General features: G+C 41.8%; 1 protein-coding gene across 1 annotated transcript in view; it reads right to left on the bottom strand.

Moving 5' to 3' along the window:
- Positions 1 to 22,135, bottom strand: part of FBXO3 (F-box protein 3) — a 30,890-nt gene that overhangs the window by 5,564 nt on the left and 3,191 nt on the right. The window contains exons 2-9 of the mRNA XM_006014668.3: positions 18,232 to 18,321; positions 15,485 to 15,648; positions 13,121 to 13,235; positions 9,318 to 9,522; positions 5,427 to 5,472; positions 2,867 to 2,951; positions 1,819 to 1,941; positions 783 to 898 (exon numbers count right to left, since the gene is read on the bottom strand). Of these exons, the coding sequence (XP_006014730.1) occupies positions 783 to 898; positions 1,819 to 1,941; positions 2,867 to 2,951; positions 5,427 to 5,472; positions 9,318 to 9,522; positions 13,121 to 13,235; positions 15,485 to 15,648; positions 18,232 to 18,321 (944 nt within the window). The remainder of the gene's footprint in view (positions 1 to 782; positions 899 to 1,818; positions 1,942 to 2,866; positions 2,952 to 5,426; positions 5,473 to 9,317; positions 9,523 to 13,120; positions 13,236 to 15,484; positions 15,649 to 18,231; positions 18,322 to 22,135) is intronic.

The following is a 22,135-nucleotide window of genomic DNA, read 5'->3' as shown; positions in this document are numbered from 1 at the left end:
CACCAAACTTGGGCTGAAGCCACAGCTTCGACTCCTGCTGCTCCTCCTTTGCACCCTCAGACCCCTACTACACCCAGGCTCTCCCCCTGCACCACATCTCCCCACTCCCCCCCTGCACCAATGTTTCGGTACTGGCAGGCTCTGTCCCTGCTGCAGCCAACTCCATGCCACTGCTACAGGGCTGGGCTGGGGCCATGCTCAATGATCCAGCAGCGATGGAGCTTGCCAGCATAAGAACAAAATAAGGAGGAGGTGAAGGGGCAGGTGGTGGGACAGGCAGTATTGGGGCAGGTGGAGGGAGCATTGTGGGATAAGTGGTAGGGAGTAGGTGGTGGGACAGGCAGGCAATTTCCACCTTGCCGCCTGTCGGTCCCCCTCTCCCCTTCCTTACCCTCCCTTGTGCATGCCCCACAACAGCCTTGGGTCTCAGCCTCACCTTCCCCCTGCAGTACTGGGGGAATGAATTAAATATCAATAAATTAGATTCTATACATTGAAAATTATAACATATTTATAATTTTTCCATGTATAGAATCTAATTGGGGGGGGGGGCAAATCTCAAATTCAGGATTGTCTTTGAATTTAGAAAATACAGTATGTGCATGTGACATTACAATATGTAACAGAATCAACACTGGGACATGGCTTATTGTCATCTTCTGACTGTCAGAATCAACCAATGTCACTAGCAAGAATGGATGAGCACAATTCACACACAAAACAGTAAAAAACCCTTTTATGCCAAAATGCTGAAATGAAACTTAATCTGCACAGTTACATACCGACTACTCCAGGACCCTGAACTTCTTCCACATCACCTTTGGCATTTGTTATTCTCCAGTACCGACTGTCCAACTGACAAGCTTTTTCAGGAAGAGCATCTTTGGACATTTCAATTCTACGAGTCAAATTAAATATTTTATGTTTAGAGATTATTTCAATGCCTAAAAAACAATCATGTAAATGTTGAAGACTATTCTGCTTAGAGAAAGGTGCACAGACTAAACTGGCCCTGGTACACAAATGTGATAAGACAGATTCCCTCCATGGCCTCCATTTCATTATCATTCTTCCTTACCAGTTTCCCTTACAGGAGTATTACAAGAGCATAGGTTGTAGCTGCATTGGCCTAAGGACATAGGCAGACAAACTTCTTTGGGCAAATCTGATATCTTTTATTATTAGACCAACTCAAATGGTTGAAAAAATTCTTCTTTGCAAGCTTTCGGGGATAAATACCCTTCGTCAGGCTGAGGAAGCATTTGCAGTTGGTGTGTGCTCTACCTGGATGAAATGAATAGTAAAGAAAGAAAGAAAAGGCTATCAGCCTCTGGCTTCTTTACTATTCATTCCATCCAGGAAGAACACACACCAACTGCAGATATTTCCTCAGCCTGACAAAGGGTATTTATCCCCAAAAGCTTGCAAAGAAGAATTTTTCCAACTATATGAGTTGGTCTAATAAAAGATATCAGATTTACCCAAAGAACTTTGTCTGCCTATGTCCTTAGGCCAATGGGGTATGGTCTGCCAGGAGTATTGCAAGGAATTCCATTTGCTATATATTGTTTTGGGCAAGTTTCTTTTCAGTAATAAACATAGCTTTAGGAAATAAACACCAACCCATGATTTGATGTGATCATCAATAACCATTTTAACATTATATTAAAATTAGAGTATTGCATGCTGTATACCAAACCCCTTATATACTATGCTTCACTATACTACTGAGCACACACTTGCAATGATCTGGGAGCTCCACCCTTACACAAGATTCTTCCTGTCATCAAAAGGAGGTAACTCATTTGCTATCCTCACCTGATTCTGTAAGTGAAGAAGTAATGAGGTGGATGTACGGAACTGAGCTCAGGTAGAAAAGATGTGGAAACAGAAACAGTAATATCTCCTGTTGTAGCTACACATTCCTTATCGTGAACGTACCTGTGAAAGAGTTTCAAGTCTCACCAAATTCCATGGGATCAATACAAACAAACAAAAACTACTCAGTTTTCATAATAGATACATGTGAAGTTTCCAGCTATTTTTGTGAGGCTAAAAGGACGTTACAAAAATCTCTACATGTGCCAGTAAAAGAAAACAAAAACCCCCTATTTATGCAGCATATTTACAGTTTGTATTTTACTTCATCCAGAATAACTCTAGTCAACTCTCCTTTGGCGTATATATTAGTCAATGGTGCAAAGCTTGTGTTAAAATAGAGGGATATGTTTGCATACAAAAAAAGCCTGATTTGGTCAACTTCAAAACAAAAACAGGTATATCTTTATGCAGTAAACCTTTCAGAAACCCTAAATTTATGTCTGAGAACATTCCTTTAGTCCCAAATGGGGCAGTTTATATGTAATTGTAACAAAAGTATAAGAATTGAGAACTGCACTTCTAAGTTTGAGGATAAACCCCTCTCCAAATTCAACTTCTTCACAATTGTCTGTTCAATGTAACATTGGTATTAACAGGGACAGATCAGCTCACTGGAAGAACTGCAACTGTAAATACTGGTTTTTTTTTTACAATCAGTAAACTGCAACTGTATCTCAGTCATACTAGTAAGTAGTAGCCCTCTTATTTTGCACTTCAAGTTTCAACACAAGAAATGGATTAGGGTGGATAATAATAAAATCCCTTCAATCTGTTGCTACTGGTTTTGAGTCTTGTGACAATGCAGGATTACTTTAACTCAAATTTTGCAACTCCCACCTCCTATTTCATATATCCCTCCCATATGCCACCCATCAACCCTCATGCCATGAACCACCACACCCAGCTGTTTTAAAAACGTTAATTCTAAGGAGATTAACATCTGCACCTGGTAATAATGCTGTACTAAAGATCAAAGTCACACTACCTGAAAATCTGGTCCCTGATGATAGGATAGCCACCTGTTACAACTTTGTTTACGTAAGAAGTGAACCATTCCAAGTAAGAAGTACCTAAATGCCAAAGGGAAAAATTTTCACAAGGACAAGTAAGCTTACAACTGAGCCAGAAAACATAACAAACAACAGCAAAGCTTGTATATCTCTATAATAGATTCCCAAATCTTCTTGATGAGTCAGTCATTGCACGTTCTAATCTGTTCAGCTATTTGCAGACAACCTTTGCTGGGAGATGAATTGCTCAATTATCTCCACGTACTGTGTTAAAATTAAAGATGAGATGATCCTTGACCTGAAGACTGCACAATATCTAGCTGTACTATGAAACATCTAGTGCAATTCTCATGTTGTCAGTCTCCAGCTTGTTTTCAGATAGCTGCTAGTAGGAGATATTGTTTTTCACAATTAAGACGATTACTATACATGCTTCCTAAGCACTTTGCACCACTGCTAATCTAATACTCTACCTGTTCAAAGTGATGGTCTACTATTGGGTTTGATTTACAGTATTGGTGTGGGCACAGTATTTTTAGGAAATCTACTCTCAATTTTTTTTTAAGTTTTAAAACCCTGCCTATTCACAAGAACAAAGCTCCAGAGTGGAAGAGATGTAGTAATGTGCATACTTGTTGCCCAATAGAGAACATGGTTTTTAACAAATCTGCAAGCCAACTGTTTTGAAAGAAGTTGATTTTTCTACTGGTAAATATAACAAAAAGTGGGGCCTGTTATATATCAAGGTTGACAGATCTGAAGGAGTCCTTTTAATTAAAGACATTTTTCAAAACAATTCTATTTTACCCTGTATGGAAATGACCTCTCTCAGCCAGTTGAAATATAATCAGTTCAAGCAACATACTATGGACTTCCATTAGTGGATAATACATAGCTCTTTATATTTTGGGGGGTTTTATTTTTAAAATTAACAATTTCATATTATTCCACTTGTGCCAAACTCCCCAGGTTTGGCACAAGTGGCAATGACAGTACAATCTATTCATCTCATTAAGCTCATAAAATTTACCAGAGGCAAAAACCCACCATTTGTACGGTCCTTCCTTCTTTGGGGTTGCCATGTTATCTAGAAACCTCATAGAATTACCCTCCTTTTGCCTTCTGTCATCAACCCAACTACACTTAAAAATTCTATCTTTGCCTCGAATAGGTAGGTAACCAGAGGGCATATGTTGCACTAATTCACTCTGCCATTTAAAACAAATATTATATAGAAACATTTTCCTCACATTAAACTTTGATTTTCTTAGGCAAATGAGTGTGCCATATGACTACAATGCCACGTTGGTCCACAATTAAAAATTAGTGCCCATGAAGACTGTGGCAAGTAGAACTCATTCACTGCACAGTCACCAATTCTAAAATAGTGCTTCTCTATCAAGATGAAATCTAAAAACAAAAACCACCCACATTATTTTAATTTTCTAAAAGTTCCTTTCATCTAAAAGTCCTAAAACACAATATATTCAGAAACAAGGTAGATGACAGACTACTTCACTCAGCACTGCAAGTGCAGCCAGCTCTGGAGTGGAATGAAAGATATGCTTGCAAATACATAGTGAATGAAAATTAAAATCTGAGAAAACACTAGGGTACAAACAGATAAAGATAAGCTAGGAAATGAAATGAACTTATGCTATACTTATAATATATTAAATAATATACGTATTACTATACTACTACTATATAACTTACACTACATTAGCTACTGCACAGTAACTGCGAAAATAAGGCTTACTCATTTTACCTCTTATTTAAGCCAGGAAAAACAGCAGTACAGTGCTGTCCAAAATGGTTACTCATCACTGGCATTATATCAGGATAGCACACTTCTCAGGATGCAGTTAAGGCACACATCATTAGTTTCCCAAATTAACACACTGCTTTCACTTAATGAAAAAGTGATTCATCTAGCTGGTTGCTTATCTTGCTGTTACTCTCCTGGCAGATGGTACACCATGATGATCACAAAGCATTACACAGTCAAAAGATGGTTCTGCAATATTTCCTTCCCCATTGTTTATACTCTGTATGCTGCAGTTAGAATCAACCTGAGAAAGCCAGGAAGACCTCTCTTTACAGGTTTGATCAAACATATTTCATTGTTAAGTGACACGATATACTGAATTTCCCAACACAGCTGCAAATGCTAGCTGGAAATTCACATCAGGAAAGATGCCATGTTGTTTGTCTATGTTTGATGACTTCCCTGACAGCCAACTTAAAGTCCGACGCTCATCTTGTCAGAGGGCACAGTGTGTTGAATGGTTCAGAGCACGACGTACGGAAGGACAAGTTTTAATACAGAAGACTTGTGCATCTCAGTTTTGATCAGTAATAAGAATACATGGAAGAGCTGGAGTGCTTATTCTGTTTGGGTCACGAAGTTGTAAACATATGCCACCCGGACTGTAACAGGTATTTACTAATATTTGCAATTTAAGAGTATGAATTTATTGGATACTTTAAACAAGGTTTTCTTGGCAACAGTATTTTGCTCCAAAGCACTCTTACCTGTAATGAACATATCAATGGCAGATGGATTACGAGCCATTTGATCCTAGAAAAGCAAAATAAGTTTAAGTACATATATTAGACTCTCAAGACAAAAATCAATACCCAAAATATACCATACTGAACATGTTCTTTATATTCCAGCGGCTCATACCTGTGTCTCTCATTTAAATATTCAAATGGAACAGAGAGATATTCAAAGCAGTGTCTTAAACAATGAGTTCAGCCTCCATCACTGGCATTCCAATGATAAGTTCCCATTTAAAAATTAAGCTCTGCTCTTAATTTAAAAAAATATTTTAAATCAGTTTTAGGAAAATTATCTGAAGATTAAAAAAAAAAATCAAGTGGAATTAAACTTCCTTCTTATTAAATCTCCACATGAACAAAACTATTAAATAATTTTCCAAGTCCTCAAAATATATTCCAAGAAAAGCGTAAGTTAGCGTTAGTGTAAATTTTCAAAAAGAGAATAGCATGCCTCCAAGCCTCCCACCAATGCCAGATGCCTAGAACTCACACTGCTACATTCCAGAAAATTTACCACAAAACTCCACCAGGTTAAGGATCTAATAGGCTGACAAAGGAAAAAACTGAGTTCTTTACATCTTGCTTTCAGCCTTTGTTGTGAATCCCATTAATAATTAGTTATGCTAGCAGTTTTAAAGACTTTTCAAGGGGATTTAGCTTAATTCTAGTCCAAAATTAAGACCTAAACCTATGATTACTATCTGTTCTGCCTTACTACTGCAGACATCTGAAAACTACAATAGCAAATATGTGCTGTAATAGTTTAGCATAATGAGAACAATCAAGAATAGTTTTGACCTTAAAGCTTCAAAAATAATGGTATTTGAACTCAAGACTTAATCCTGCTGTATTACTTTACTTAACTGAAGTTTTAATTAAATGTGCAACTTGACCAATAAGGAAGTTTAAAGAAGTTTGCTTGTATTTTAAGAGAGAAGATAAAAATATTCACATTCATGTAGTTCCACATTTATTTGCCACTTTACAAAAGGCAGATTTTGGACTGCCAATACTATAAATGCAACGTGGAACTGTGAAGTTAGCTTGAGTTCAATTGGGTACCATCAAGGGTACATCTACATGTCACCCTGTGATGACATAGTGATGCATGATGTCGCCATATGGCATGCTATGGCAACGTAGTGATCACGCAGGTCTACACATGATCAGCAGCCACGTCACCATAGTGGAGCACTCGGTGTGCCATATACACGGCGTTTTGTAAGTATTAAAGAATGGCACCATAGCAACATCACCACATGGCAACATGTGGACACACCCTGATAGTACAAAGTCTACAACCATAAATTTAATAAATAATTCTGTTGATGGCTAGGAAGCAGTACTGGTTCAGTGACATGAGCAAAAGTAGCAAAAACTATTTTTCAATTCTTAAAATAAAAAGGACACTGATGGTAAAAAAGTCGACTCAAGTAACAATAACTAAAATGTTTTACTCTATACTAGGCCTGTGCAAAATTTCACCAGATGTTTAGTTTCAAAGCTGTTTTGATGTGTTTCAAACTCAAAACAGTGAAATCGAAACAAAACAAAAGCCTTCGAAACAGCTTCAAAATGAAAGAAGGGCACTCAAAACATTTAGAGTTTCGAAGCCAGGCTTATTTGGCTTCAGGACCAGTCCCAGCCAGCAGCGGCAGCCTCCTGTCATTTGGCGCGCAGATTCAGGGGCCGTACCCCCAGAGAGGAGTCTGGCACAACCCTGCAACCCTCATGGGGTGCAGGCCCCCAGATCTGCGTGCGGGATGACAGCATGCTATCTCTGCTGGCTGGGGCCAGTGGCAGCAGCAGTCTTCCCAACACTCGGCACAGGCTGCACCCAGTGCCAGTCCAAGCCAGCAGCAGCAGTCTCCTGTTACCCGGCGTGCAGATCGGGGGCCTGCCCACACCCCCAGGAGGACTGCGGAGCTGTGCCAGACTCCTCCCGGGGGTGTGGGCCCTCGATCGGCGCACCAGATGGCAGGAGGCTGCTGCTGCTGCTGCCTGAGACCAGCACTGGGCGTGGGCTGTGCCAAGCACCGTGAACTTTGGTGCTGCCACTGGCCCCAAGCAGCAGTGGCAGCCTCCTGTTATCCGGTGCACAGATCGGGGGCCCACAACCCAGGAGGTGTCTAGCACAGCCCCGCAGCACAGAGGCGGCAGTGAAGCAGTCCCACCACAGGCTAGCACAGCGTGGATTCCAGTCAGTGGCCGCACCAAACACTGCCCAGCGGGGGCAGGTGGGGGTGGGCAAGCATGGGGTCTTCCCAGCGCTGGGTGCAGGCTGCGCCCAGCTCCAGTCCCACGCAGCAGCAGCAGCCTTCTGTCATCCAGCACAAAGATCGGTGGCTTACCCACACCCTGGGAGGGCTGCGGGGCTGTGCCAGACTCCTTCCAGGGTTGCGGGCCCCTGATCTGTATGCTGGATGACAGGAGGCTACTGCTCCTGGCTGGGACTAGCATTGAGCACAGCCTGTGCCAAGCGCTGGGAAGATTGGTGCTGCTGCTGGCCCCAGCCAGCAGCGACAGCAACAGCATGCTGTCATCCTGCATGCAGATCCGGGGCCCCACACCCTGCAGGGCTGTGCTGGACTCCTCCCAGGGATGCAGGCCCCCAGTCTGTGCGCTGGATGACAGGAGGCTGCCGCTGCTGCCTGGGGCCAGCGCAAGCACCTAATCTTCCCAGCGCTGAACGCCGACTGTGCCCAGCACCAGTCCCAGGTGGCAGCAGCAACTTCCCGTCATCTGGCACACGGATCCAGGGTCCCGCACCCCCGGGAGGAGTCTGGCACAGCCCTGCAGCCATCCCAGGGGTGTGGGCCCCCAGATCTGTGGGCCAGATGACAGGAGGCTGCCGCTGCCAGCAAGCGTTACAAGTTTTGCTTCCAACAGTTTGAGGTGCAGTTTCCCTGAAACCTCTGCACCTATGTTCTTGGAACTTGGCAGACTTCATATCCTCAGAAGGGACTACAATCCCTGCAAGTTTCATCTGAATCAGGCAAGAAATGACAAAGTTATAGGCAGTTTGTGCTTCCCCATTAAAGTCTATGGGCGAAACACTGAAACAGCTGTTTTGACGCTTAGATGAAATGAAATGGAACAGTGCTTTCGAAACTAAATGAAACTCAAAACAAAACACTGTCTCATTGAAATGGCAAAACAAAAGTCAAAACGAAATGGTGCTGTTTTGCACAGCCCTACTTTATACTGTAATTCCTGGAGTAAGCTATGCTGTTTGGAAACTCAGGGCCTGGTTCTCCTCTGATGCCAAAGCAAATAGAAGTAAATCCATGGAAATCAACAGAATTAAGCCAATGCAAAATTACAACAGCTGGACTCTGATTTGAGGGCTTTCTATAATACCCATGACTTTAACACCTTGAAGAGAATTTGGAGCATTCAATATGATTCAATTTTTGTCAGTTTTTTAAAACCTCAATTATGGAGGACTGATGCTGTGTTCTTTCAATGGAGAGCAAGTATTACACACTGACGCCAAAAAAGTGTCTTGATACTAAACTGGGACAAATTCATACCTGGCATTGAACCATCAAGTTAAATGAATTACCACAGGGATACCTTTAGTCCGTTATGTGAAATTTGTTTACACGTCACTATAATCATTAACTATATTTCACACTAACACTGCTACACTGTGTGTTAAGCATTCTTCTTGGGTAATCTATGTGCCTGTCCTTGAGACATCCTTGGGTTAAGTAATTTTCTCCATGATATTCTCTCTGGGTATAAAAACACTAAGTTATGCATATCTTTTATATTTCAGAACTTTATGGAATACAAAGGAGCAATGTCAGTTTTATTAAGAAGTACATGTACAAATATAAAAACATTTTTCTTTCTTACTGGACATTGGTAGAAGATCTCGTGTTTATTACGACCCTCCACACTCTCCAGTGCCATATATTGACTCAGGCCAGTGTGAATGCAAAAGGTTAGAGGAAGGCATTGTTTCAGACCTAGCCGCTGCTGAAAACCCCCAGCTGCTGTGTCGATATCCAACAAATCCTCAGAACGATAGTGATTGGACAGTGCCATACTTCCCATCAACCTTAGCACCCAATAGAAAGAACAAAAAAGAGAGACACAGAAACAAAGAATACTTAGTTCGTAGCAAATATTAGTTTGGGTTTTTTTACTCTACTTGAATAATTATGAATTTTAAGTGGTTCACAACCTTTTTTGGATGTGTGGCATCCCTCCAAAACTTGTGAACTGAGTGACACTATTTGAAAACTGAACATACATATTACAGTGCTTACTGCCTTCCAGAGACAAGCCTAAGCCTGTGCTTACCTGCTTATCTTCTCAAGCTTCATGGCAGTCTTCAAAGGATCTTGCAGCACCCTGCTTGAGAATCACTGATCTACCTATACTTCTAGTCCCAATACTTACAGCCAGTAAAGTCTAGATATAGGATTTCCTACAGAATCAGGTAGAATCTTTTGCCTGAAATAATTTAATATTTTAAAGAAAAAGAGTAAGGGTATAGAAAAGCCCCCTTTTAACTGCTTTGAACTAGGAGGGAGAGTGCTCCTCCAAAACACACATCTACTGTTTTGATCCAAGTGCATCTCTGCAGAATCCTATAGCAACATAAATTTGCTAAATCACTATTTTTTACTCTGCATAAACTTGTTTTGCTACACTTAGATCCCTACAGAAGCATGCAAGATGTAACAGTTACAGCTTATATCACCACCATTTGATACCAACACAATTGTTACATCTATCTATATACCAAGTGATTTAACAGGGTAATATTGCCCTGTTCATTTTCTGTGTCAAGTAGGAGTGGGGGAGGCCTATGTCATTCATACTAGGAAAGAGAGGAGAGAGAGTGCATGTGCACCCTACTCAGGGACCAGAATACAGACAGACAAGGATGCACAAGAACAAATAAGACAATACTGATCAGCACAACAGAAAGTGGTATCAGCATATCACCAATCTAACCAATACCATGGGGGGTGTAGTCATTATAGCAAAGGACAGTGTTAAAAATAATTAAGCGTCTTTACAGATGTGTAGAGGGAGCTTCTTTAAAAAAAATCCTATGAAGCATAGGAGAAATTATGAAGGCACATGTCTGAAAATCTAACAAGTGGGCAATAGAAGTTAGCATCACTAGTTAATTGAAGGCAAGAGATATAAATGATAAACAGACATGGATAAAGTGAAGACAAGCAGCTTATACTTGATGCAGTAGAGAATGAGCTAGTGGAAGAATGCCAAAAGAGAGGTGTCAAGGTCAAAGCAATGGGCTAGAAAAGCAATCACTGCAACAACATCCCGAATATGTATGAATAAAGCAAGACTGCATATGTTGAGAAAGACCACTACAGTGATTAAGACATAACAGCCATTTATCGACATGCTGGGTGGGGGTGGGGAACAGGGAAGGAGGGAGAGATGGGTACTTTAAATTAGTGCAGCTCCAAAAACTGTGCTAATTAAAAACACCTGGAGCGTCACATGTATCAGTGTCCTCATGCTGAAAAAAGGCAGCGGAGACACTTTAACTAAAGCTCACTGAACGAGCTTTAGTTAAAATGCACCACCGCCGCCATTTTTCAGCTCAGGGACACCGATACACATGACGTTGGAATCTGCTGGAATATGATAATTACCACAATCCAGCAGATTCTATTAAACTGAGTCTGCTTCAATGCACTGCATTTACAGCACATTGGAGCAGCCCCCCTGCACGTGTATAGGAACCTAATTTGAGGACAGCATGGATGACAGATCTAGTTGCACAACTGATAAGAAAGGCCAGATCTTAGCAATGTTATGCAGAAAGAATTAGCAGGATTTAGACTAGATGGGAGGCCTGAGCTGAAGACAATTACTAGGCAATGGCAATGCATAGGGGGCTCACGTACACCCCATGACCGGCCACGCTCGGCCAACATGAGAGGCTGTGAGCTATGGGACTCTTCAGCCCGGAAAAGCGGAGACTGAGGGGCGATCTGACGGCTGCCTATAAGTTTATAAGGGATGCTTCACCAGGATCTGGGGGAACATTTGTTCACCAGAGCGCCCCAAGGGATGACAAGGTCAAATGGTCATAAACTCCTCCAAGACCGTTCAGGCTGGACATAAGGAAGAACTTCTTTGCTGTCCAAGCCCCCAAGGTCTGGAATAGCCCACCATCGGAGGTGGTTCAAGCACCTACTTTGAACGCCTTCAAGAGAAATCTGGATGTTATCTTGCTGGGATCCTATGACCCCTACTGACCTCCTGCTCCAGGGCAGGGGGCTGGACTCGATGATCTTCTGAGGTCCCTTCCAGCCCTAATGTCTATGAAATCTATGATGGACTGGTAAAAGACATGTTTGATGGACCAAAGGAAAAGTCTTTCATTCGAATTCTAATACAGGATAACTGACAGCAAGGGATCCCACATAGCGGAAACTGAAACTAGGAACAAAAACTCTGTGGATTTCTTACACTTTTTGCTTGCGTTACAGGAAGCATCAATCATTAGAGGGAAAAAAAAAGCCAACTCTCTCCGCATGAAGTTCTAGTTATTCTAAAGTACTGTCACCAGAACAGGACTCACATGATGAATCTGAAAATGTGCATCAGCACATAGTAATACTAACCAGATTCACCAATAAATGCTCATGCCGTTCAATGTGGTCACTGAAAGCGTAGCTTGGAAAGTAGTAATATTAAGCTAGGATCCAACAGATTTGTGAGTTATGCTTAGAACCCTCTATGGGTTTACTGGAGTTGTAGTCTACGATTAAGAAAGAAAGGATACTAAGAAGGCACTACTCTCCTTATCCAGTGGGATTTCAGAGTATGATACAACTACATGCATCCACCACTTCACTCACTCACTCACCATTCTATCCAAGTTTCCCCATCTTTTTCTAAATTGCCATTTGTGACTATTTTTGGTACCTGTGTCAGTTCACATCACGTTTAGGCAACCAAGCCAAATACAGAGGCTTGAAGATACATTATTACTATGGCTGAAAGATAAGTCACTTGCAAAACTGAATATCTTATTTTTAAAAAGATAAATTCAGTATGCTTTCATCTCTATAACAATATTGCCATTTTTTGTTTGCAAAGCGCAAAATGTATACAGTATTTTCTTTTTACACACACACATTTTGCCTTGAAAAAAAAACATGCACCTTGTTTTTTGAAAGGCAGAATGAAGCAAAAAAATATACTGACCAGATTCACCAATAAATGTTCAATGCTGTTAGGAAACATTTCAACCCTCAATCTATTTCCAACTCTAATAAAAACAGCACCATAAAGAAAGTAAGGCTGCTTGCAGACTTTTTTTAAAAAGCGCTTTATCGGAAACAGCAGCACTTCAAGCTGACTCTGCAACATCTGTAAAGATCAGGCACATCAGCGGGGCTCTTTGGCACTCTTAGCTAAAGCTGATTCAATCTGCTATTAGATAAAAGTGCCAAAAAAGCCCCAATGAAGCACCCAATCTTTACAGGCATCGGGCAAGCCAACCTGAAGTAATATGTTGACTCTTCACAGCATGTGTGGGGCTCAGCATGGAGATGCACCAAGTTTAAAGTAAAGCACTGTGTGTGGTGGAGTTTTTTGTACCTCTGCAAGCACTCATTAGGACAAAACACTGAAGCTGATAAATAGTTTTAGTTCCTTACCCAGGAACAACTAGCTTTTGTCCATTATGAATACGAAATGAACATCGATAATCATCAGGGAGTTTGCAACCTATTTGTGCTTCCACAGCATTTAGGTCTTCCTCCTGCACACTATCTGCAAAATATATAAACACAAGAAATTTAGGTTGTAGATTCAGACAAACAAAAACAAAAATCTAAGGTTTCACACATTCTAAATAAAAAAAAAGTCTACGTTTGTAACCACCTTGTTCAAGCAAATAGCAAGTTTTCCACCTGACGATTACCTCAACAGCAGGCTACTGTTCTGTAGCATAAAAGGACTAACACAGGGGTGTGCAAAGTGCAGTCTGCCAGGCCATTCTATCCAGCCTGCGGGGCCCCTAAAAATTTAGAAAATTAATTTTTATCTGCCCCTGGATGCCTATCATGCAGCCCTCAATGGCTTGCCAAAACTCAGTAAGTGGCCCTCTGCCCAAAATAATTGCCTGCTCCTGGACTAACACATACACATGAAACCAGGGATCACTCAATAGAATGGCACCTTCTTTAGTTATGTCTGTATTAACCAAGTATGGTGTCAGGGAATACCGTACTATAACATGACATATATGCCACTGACCAAACAAGAAATGGTAGAGTCACAGAAGTGCAATGCTGAATACACACCAGCCACAGCTCATTGCCCTTTGATCTCCACCCTAAAGAGATACTATAGCCAAGGAGTCAGCAGCGTTTTTGGCTGGAGTGCCAAAAATCACCCCAACCTCCACCCATACCTCAATTTGGCATGCTAGAGATGGGGTGCTTCAAGGGGCCTGATCCTCATTGCTGGCGGTGACTGCACACATACCTCCGGGTGGATGGCAGGGAAGGAGCCAAGGTTGCTCTGCCCCAACACCTTCCCCACCATGTGCTGCAAACCGTGTGTGCACCTGCTGCTGCCAGGGAGTCAATGCTGGGGCTCCAGAGCCCAGTGCAGTTGTTTGAAGCCTCCCAGATGCCTGCCATAGCTGAATCAGGTTCTGGGCAGCTTTAGCAGGCAGCTGGGAGGCTGCAAACAGCTGTGCCAAGCTCCATAGCCCCAACACCAGTTCTATGGTAACCATGCCTGCCTGTGCCTCCAGGAGGACGGCAGAGGAGGAGCCAGAGTTGTGCTTCCCCAGCCCCTTTCCCGCCATGCACTGTGAGCCACACATGCACCCACTGCCACCACCATCGAGCCAGTGCTGAGGCTCCAGAGCTCAGTGCAGCTGTTTAGAGCCTCCCAGCTGCCTTCCACAGCCAGCCCAGGCTCTGGGCAGCAGTAGCAGGCAGCTGAAAGCAGCTGTGCCAGGCTCTGCAGCCCTGGCACCTGCTCCATGTTGACAGCAGTTGCACACATGCCTCTGGGCAGACGGTGGGGGAGGAGCCAGGGTTGCGCTGCCCCAGGTCCCTTCCCAGCCATGTGCCCAGAGGTGCATGCACAGCTGCCACAGCCACAGAACTGGTGCTGGGGCTGTGGAGCCCCATGCAGCTGTTTTCAGCTTCCTGGCTGGCAGAAGCTACCCAGAGCCTGGAGTGGCTGTGGCGTCCAAGGAAAATGGCCCTGCATGACATGATCTGGCAAGTGTGCCAGGGGTTGCCAATCCCTGCCGTAGCCTTTGGGCACAATGAGTGTGTACACCACTGCAGGACAGTGATCAGTTTAGAACTGAGGAAGACACAGAGAAAGGACAATTTTTATTATATTCTGGAATTTGCACCAATAACAACAGTTTCCTATATAAATTTAGATGTTTGTTTTCACCTAGGATGTTTTGGGTCCCAAACACTTAAGAACATCTCTCTTGCAGCCAAGAACATTGTGAACTGCTGAAACACTTGTGCTTCCAGACTGACTTAAGACAGGGCTGGCAAAAGGCCACTTCTGTTAAGGGAACTCAAATCTGAACCTCATTTTCTCGCTCCTCTCCCCCTCCCTTGTCTTCTTTTGTATTAAAATTTCTCTCCTTCCTATACACTGCTTTGTGCATGTCCTTTCATAGCATATGATGAAGTAAACTTCAGCCCATGAAAGCTTGTGCTGTATATTTATTTATCTTCTTTGTTAAGTCTATATGGTGCAAATCTACCCTGCCTTCTACTTGGCTCACTTGGGCCATGATATGAAGAATTTCAGAAAATGTCATGAACTCATGTTTGCTTAAGCTTGTGAACTCTGTAAGAAAAGGCAGAATAAGTACACATCCAAACGAGAGGAATAATTGTGGAGGGGGAGATTTCATTTATCAAAAGCTGGTATTTCAGCTCACATCAAGTACTTTAAAGCTGGAATGAGTATAAAACATACTCTATAAGTTTGCCTTGGATTTATAATAAAAAGAGAATGAATTTGCACACTACCTTTCAAAGAACCAATCATCCGTGGACACCACTGCCCTAGGTATCTCTCTAGATCATCCCAGGCTTTTTTCAGCATAGCATAATACTGAATATATCTTCCTAAGTCAATGTAGAAACTTTTGAAGATAGCCTTCCAGCTCTGATTTCGCTGAGTTCTCTCTTCCCTGAATAGACATGAACAACAAAAATCTTTTGTTTCCATCAAATAATATCAACACTGCTATAATAAATATAGCCAGAAACACTTTTTAAAAATCACATTAAGCTACATATGTTCAATTCTTTCTGACAAGTATTCAATATATTCATGTATTTATTTACCAGTTTTTGACATATTGATCAGTTATCTTTTCCAGGGAAAATTAAGACAGTATTTATTTAAAAGAGATAGGACACTTTAAAGCTGAGAATTTAAAGGAAACTCGATCAGATCACAGATAAGTGCAGCGGGCTCTTAAAACAGGACCATTTTGTAAGTAAAATTTAGGACCAGAAACCAAGTCACGAAATGAAGGTTCCTCTGCAGACGAGGCACCACATACAACAAAAGGTACCACATACAACAAGAATTGTCCATTAGAAACTGATGTGGGATTCAATTTTTGTTTGCTGAATAGCACTAAACACCTCGTGTTTTAAAATAAAAATGCAAATACCGAGCACTGAATTTAAATCTGAAAGGGCATATACACAGAACACAACATAGAACTTGTAAGGTTTAGCACTTTAACTAACTCTTTTGGGCATAACAAAAGAAAAGCCTTTCTGAGATCTTTATGAGAAAAGGGACATGGGCTTGGTTACTGACAATGTGTGTAGTATTTATTCTCATTAAAAAACATGAACCCCTCACAAACTTAGGATGATCAAAACAATCACTGAAAGGAAATTTAAAAATAGGTATTCCCTCTAGGCCTTTTTATACAAGAATATGAACTGACAGCAGACCACCATATGGTGAGCACTGGTATTCACAAGACTCAGGTATAATTACATGGTCCTTCCACCAAGGTATACGACTAGCTCCTCAAGGAACTGGAGATCCTGAGCTGTAAAGAACCTGGACATCCTGAATGATCACTCAGCTGAGGAGCAATGATACCAGACAGTTCTCATTCATAAGGATTGAGATTGACATCTCGGTAGAAGTCGAGAGAGAGAGAGCTGACAATGGAATTCACTCTCTTTGTATATTTTCCACCATATTAGCTATTCAATCCAAGACACTGCAAATACTGCAGCTTTCAGATGCAATAACGTGCTACTTGAACAGACCTCTCTTCTAAGAAACGTGATTTTTCCAAATACAGTAAGGTTGCTTTTTGTATTTAACGATTCCTATTTTAAATAAGAACATATATAGAATACAATTAAGCCCAAGCAATTTAAATATGCAGTCACTGTATTTATAGAGATGTCAAATATTTGTGAACAATAATTTTAATGATCTTTGCCTTCCCATTTCCCTGCTCACACACTTCGTTGGTCACCATCACTTGCCAAGTTTTGTCTATGCTGGGGTGGGCAATTATTTTGGCTGGCAGGCCACTTAACGAGTTTTGGTGAGCTGTCAAGACCCACACACACAAAATCTTTCAGAAGATATAATTTTAACAAATTATAGATAAAAAACAAATCATATACTAAAAATCAAACATCTACTATAATATATTTTAATTTTATTTCAAAAAATAAAAAAACACAAATCAGGACAAAATTAAGTAGTATATATAGAGGTAATTACATAATAGCTCAAAATAAAGTCTTACTCTTGTGTATTGTGGAGGAAGGGTATGTGGGGGAATGTACATGTGAGGAGGGATGCCTGCCCACTAGATCCCAGGAGCCAGCTGCAGGTTGGGGGGGGCAGGAGGCATGTGCAGCAAAGCTTGCCCGGGCGGTACAGGGCAGGTGCACCCACAGGTAGTGTGATAAGTAGACACCTGTGGGTGACCAAGTGGGTGAAAGGGGGCCAGCAGCTGAAGCTAGAGCCCTGCACGCTGGGGCAGGAGCTGCCTGGCTGCAGCTTACCCTCTGCCCAGCTGGGCATGTGGCACCCAGCACCACTGCCACTTCCCAGCCCTACATGCTACCCGGAGCAGTGCAGCAGGGAAAGGAGTCAGAGGAGAGGGAGAGGAGCTGGAGGTGGGGGAAGCCAAGCAGCACCCAGGTAACTGCTGTGACAGCGGTACTGCATGTACAGGCTGGGACAGTTCCATCAGCAAACATGGAGTGAGAGCAGGCAGGGCTCAGCACCATGCAGAGTGCCACAGGGGCAGACACAGGCCAGATACAATCAATTGGCAGGCCAGATCCAACCTAAGCACCCACCCCCCAGCCTACACTAAGGTCCCATTCCTGAAAGTCTGATGAAGCCAAGTGTCATCTGCGCAGTTTGCAGAATAATGGTGTTAGTTTGTATACTCTTTGGAACGCAAACAACATTTAATCCAAGACTCCCCACACATTTATGGCACTGTAAATATTACTTAGCTAGCTTCCTGCACTAGAGGGCCTGAACCCAGCATGTACATAAGAAATAGTACAATATTAAATAACTGTCTACAAGTACAATCTGATGATAACACCAGCTTTGTTCAACTCATGTCGCATAAAGCTTCTCTAACAACTCTGGTGATATTGTACCAACAGATCACCATCTGAAATAGTGATGCCGCCCAGCTGAACTAGTTAAAACATTTTTCTGGCATCAAATTTTTGTTCATAAAAATACTATCCATACTTACTCAGATATAAGCCAGTATTTCTTGCAATGTCTTTTCCATAATGGATCATGGCTGGATAGCTGGTTTAATCTTCGACTTAAATAGCAACAGCTATAAAAACACACCAGTAGTAAGTCTGATTACACAAATCAGTAAAACAACAAAGGACAAGCATAAGGCATGATACTAAATATTGTACTTTATGAAAACATACAAAGTTATAACATTTCAATCAATTTTAAAAAGTAAGAAATTTTATACATTATGCTTAGACTTGTATGATTAACATGGCTGATAAAAGTACTATTTACAGAAACCAAAACAACTTCAAATTTAAGATGACCCCCTCTCAGTAATTAGATTCTATACACGGAAAATGATGGATTTGCTACAATTTCCCATGTATATAATCTAACTAGTTGAAGGTAATCTTAGTGGTAGGGGCTGAGGGGCCAGATTCTCACTCCTTGCTCCCCTACCCCATGTACTTGGCCTGCCCTGAGCCAGTACTCTAATGCAAGACAAGACTTTTTTTCCCCCCTCCTTGCTGATTTGGAGGGGAGATATACCCTCATCTTGGATTCAAGTAAATAAGGTATGTTAAAAACAAGACTGTCAAGAAGAGGTACAAGTTGTGGTAACAAACCACACTTTTAATCAAACAGATACTCAGACTACAATGAAGTCCTCTAGGATTCTCCCTTCATCCATCCTCAAAAAGCTCTTATTTCATCTTCCCTGCAATAATAAATGTTGGCTAAGTACAGACAGTCAGTTTCTACCAGGAGAAATTCTGCTTTCCCAGTAGAAAGCAAAAGCAGATGTTCAGGTTTTTTTCTCCTGGAGCAAAAATGGCTGCTCAAGGAGAAAAATAATCCTGGAACAGCCAGGGTTAAAGTGCTCCAAGGAAGTTGCTACTGGAGACTAAGCATCTGTACCATTACATAGTTCTATTCCTTCTTTTGGTTTTTAATTTTAAAGTACACAAGAGAATTCCTAAACTACCTGCCTAAACAGTATTTGACAAGTTACAATACAGGTTACAGATAAAGAAGGAATTTGAAGACATGGTAGGTTTTTGCAGACTGAATTGGGAAATATTAACTGGATTATATTTTTAAACTGGAATGTACCTTTATTTACACTATCTATAAAGTAAGGAATAGAAGTGTTCGGAAACTTCTTTAATATTAGTTATTAAGCTTACTGTTCTGTTGCAAGCAACTCTACAAAGTTGGTACTCAAACCAAAGCAATCCTTTGCTTAATGGCAAAGCTTTATCAAATACTAATTTTAATGATTAATTCCAAAAAAATCTCTGAACATAGCCATTTTACAGAAAAATTAACAGATTTTAGGAACAGCTTTTATTTTCCCTGAATCTGATGCCTCAGAATATAGATTAAGGTTAATGTGCTCCATGCAACACGTTTTCTTAAGCAAGATCTTATCCACATTAACACCATGAATGCTGGCTTCTTTTGTAGACAACCCTCAAATCTGCCTAGACAGATGCAAGGTGAGATAAAAAATAGCCTTGACCTGAGAAAAACAGGTATCCTTCCTTCCTCCAACCTAACTTTAGTCAGAAATGTTTCCATGGTTGCTTAATCTGTTACTCCTCCCTTTTTATTTTATTTTTTAACTTCTAAATCTACAGCAGATATGCTACTATACCACAAGATACCACAGACACTCAACTAATGGACGTATCTGATAAAGAACTTCTGAGCTGAGCTGGGTCCCTCTGGCCCAGCAACTGCTGCTCTTCTGAGTCGCTGATCTCCAGGACACAGATCCACATTCTGTACTTCCTGTTCCTGGATTTATCAAACTATTTTAATCCAAACAAGCCAATCTCACAAACCAATCTCGCTCTCTCTAGGTATGGACACATGTATACTTAGAGCCATTTCAAAAGGACATGAACTCTTACATTCTAACTCTGACATGAAACTATGTCAATTAATTGCAGGTAGCATTACCCCCTGAAGTTAGCTGCGTATGATTGTTTAACTAAGTCACGGCTGCTACCCATATTGTATTTCTGAGAGTATTCCGATTTTAATGCAGTATCTTGTCTTTTGTAAAACTTGACAACAGATGTAGCTATAAAATCTGAAGTTACTTCCAAGACCCACAGACCTGCAAAATGTTCTGCCTCCAGCCTGCAAAATCAGTTTCATGCAGTGGTAGTGTAACAACAAAAAAAGTGATGCAGCAATAGCACACAGCACCGTACAACAGTGGCACATGGGGAGCCAAAAAAGTTTCAAAGTGATAAGACAGGTGTAATAAGGAACATTTTAATGCCATGGGCACAGGGGACAGTATTATGAGCAGCAGAAACATAAGGCATAAAGAAAATATGACAAAGCATCAATGACGTGTTCAGTGATAAAAGACAAAAAATAGGTTTATTTTTCATAGATGCATAATGTAAGGTCAGCTCAGGTGTTTGGACCTCTCGAGTATTATAGGCTATTGAATTTCAGCCATTTCCCCTGCAGAGAACCTAATCCTGCGTCCAGCTAAAATAACTTCCAGACAGGCATTCCCAATCTTGATATGATGGCATCAAATCAAAATGGAGAATCCACCACTCACCCCTGTAGCTTTTTCCAACAGTCAGTTATCTTTGTGACGGGCCAGTAGGGGGCGCTCCCGAGCTGAGCCACCCACTTCACTGCACCCATCCACCTGCCAAGCTCCAAGTGCCTCCCTAGGTCGCCTGATGTCTGGCTGATCCCCTTCCTGGAGCACACCCACAAGCCTGGGGGCACTGCTGCCACAACCCAAGGGATCTGGTCAGTCTTCAGCCCTGTGCCCCCTGGGGTACATAGACCTTGTAGACCTTGAGGGTGCTTGACCCACTGCAAAAGCTTGGGGTGCTTCCTTTAGCCTGAACCACAAAAGGTAGCCTCCCTTACTCAGCCAAACCAAGGGGACACAAAGGCATGCCTCTCCCAACAAGTCCACCACACTTGATACAGTGAAGAACTTCAGTGGCTACAGAGGGAAGGCTTGGGGAAGGGTGCAGAATAGAGAAGTATTACAGAATAACCCTAGAGCAAACAGTGTGGCTAGGTAGCCTTTGATCACACATCTACTTTACAGCAAGCTACACATCTAGATAGGTTTCAGTAGTTTCTCGCTCAAGATGCTGAAGTGAGTAGAGCTGCAGATGTTTCAGCTCCTGAGTGTGTCTTCATCATGGCTGCTCTGCCCCACCTCCTGGGCAGTCTTGACTTATACAGACCTTTTGACATCACCTTTGGGGGCCCAATGAAGGCCAGCAGTTGTTGGCTGCTAGCCAACCAATTTGAAAAGCATCATCACTACATGGTGGAGTGAAAGGGACTACCGGCCCTGCCCCCCCCAGCCATGAGGTCTCTGCTTAGAATAGAAAGGAAAATCCACCCCACTCTTACCTGGTCCAGGTCACATAGGCTGAGCTGGTTGCTTAGCAACCAGTAAAAAGACAATGATAGAGGGGGGAAAAAAGCTAGCAGGAGAAACAGGGAAGAGACTGGGGATGGAAATCCTCCATAATCTTCATGGGTTAAAAATAAATATAGGACATGTCCAATTTCTAATCTGAATTCGTGCAGCTTCAGGATCCAGTTATTGATTCTTATTATACCCATTTCAACTTACTTGAAGAGGTCTTCTGTACCCAATACATATACGGATGTAGTTTTATAGCCTAACCCCATGACCTCTCACAAATCAAGTGGTTTAAGCTCCAGAAGTCTCATTTGAGACATTTTCTCCAACCCTTAAATCAATTGTGTGGCTCTTCTCTGTACTCTTTCCAATTTTTCAACACAAACTGCCCAGTACCAGTCTCATCAATGCTGCTTACAAATGTTAAAAAAAAAGAAATGGCACTCCACCCCTATCACTACTCGTATTACACATCCAC

This window comes from Alligator sinensis, unplaced genomic scaffold, assembly GCF_000455745.1.
Source record: "Alligator sinensis unplaced genomic scaffold, ASM45574v1 scaffold442_1, whole genome shotgun sequence".
Lineage (NCBI taxonomy): Eukaryota > Metazoa > Chordata > Crocodylia > Alligatoridae > Alligator > Alligator sinensis.
This window is presented reverse-complemented; position numbering and strand designations above follow the sequence as displayed.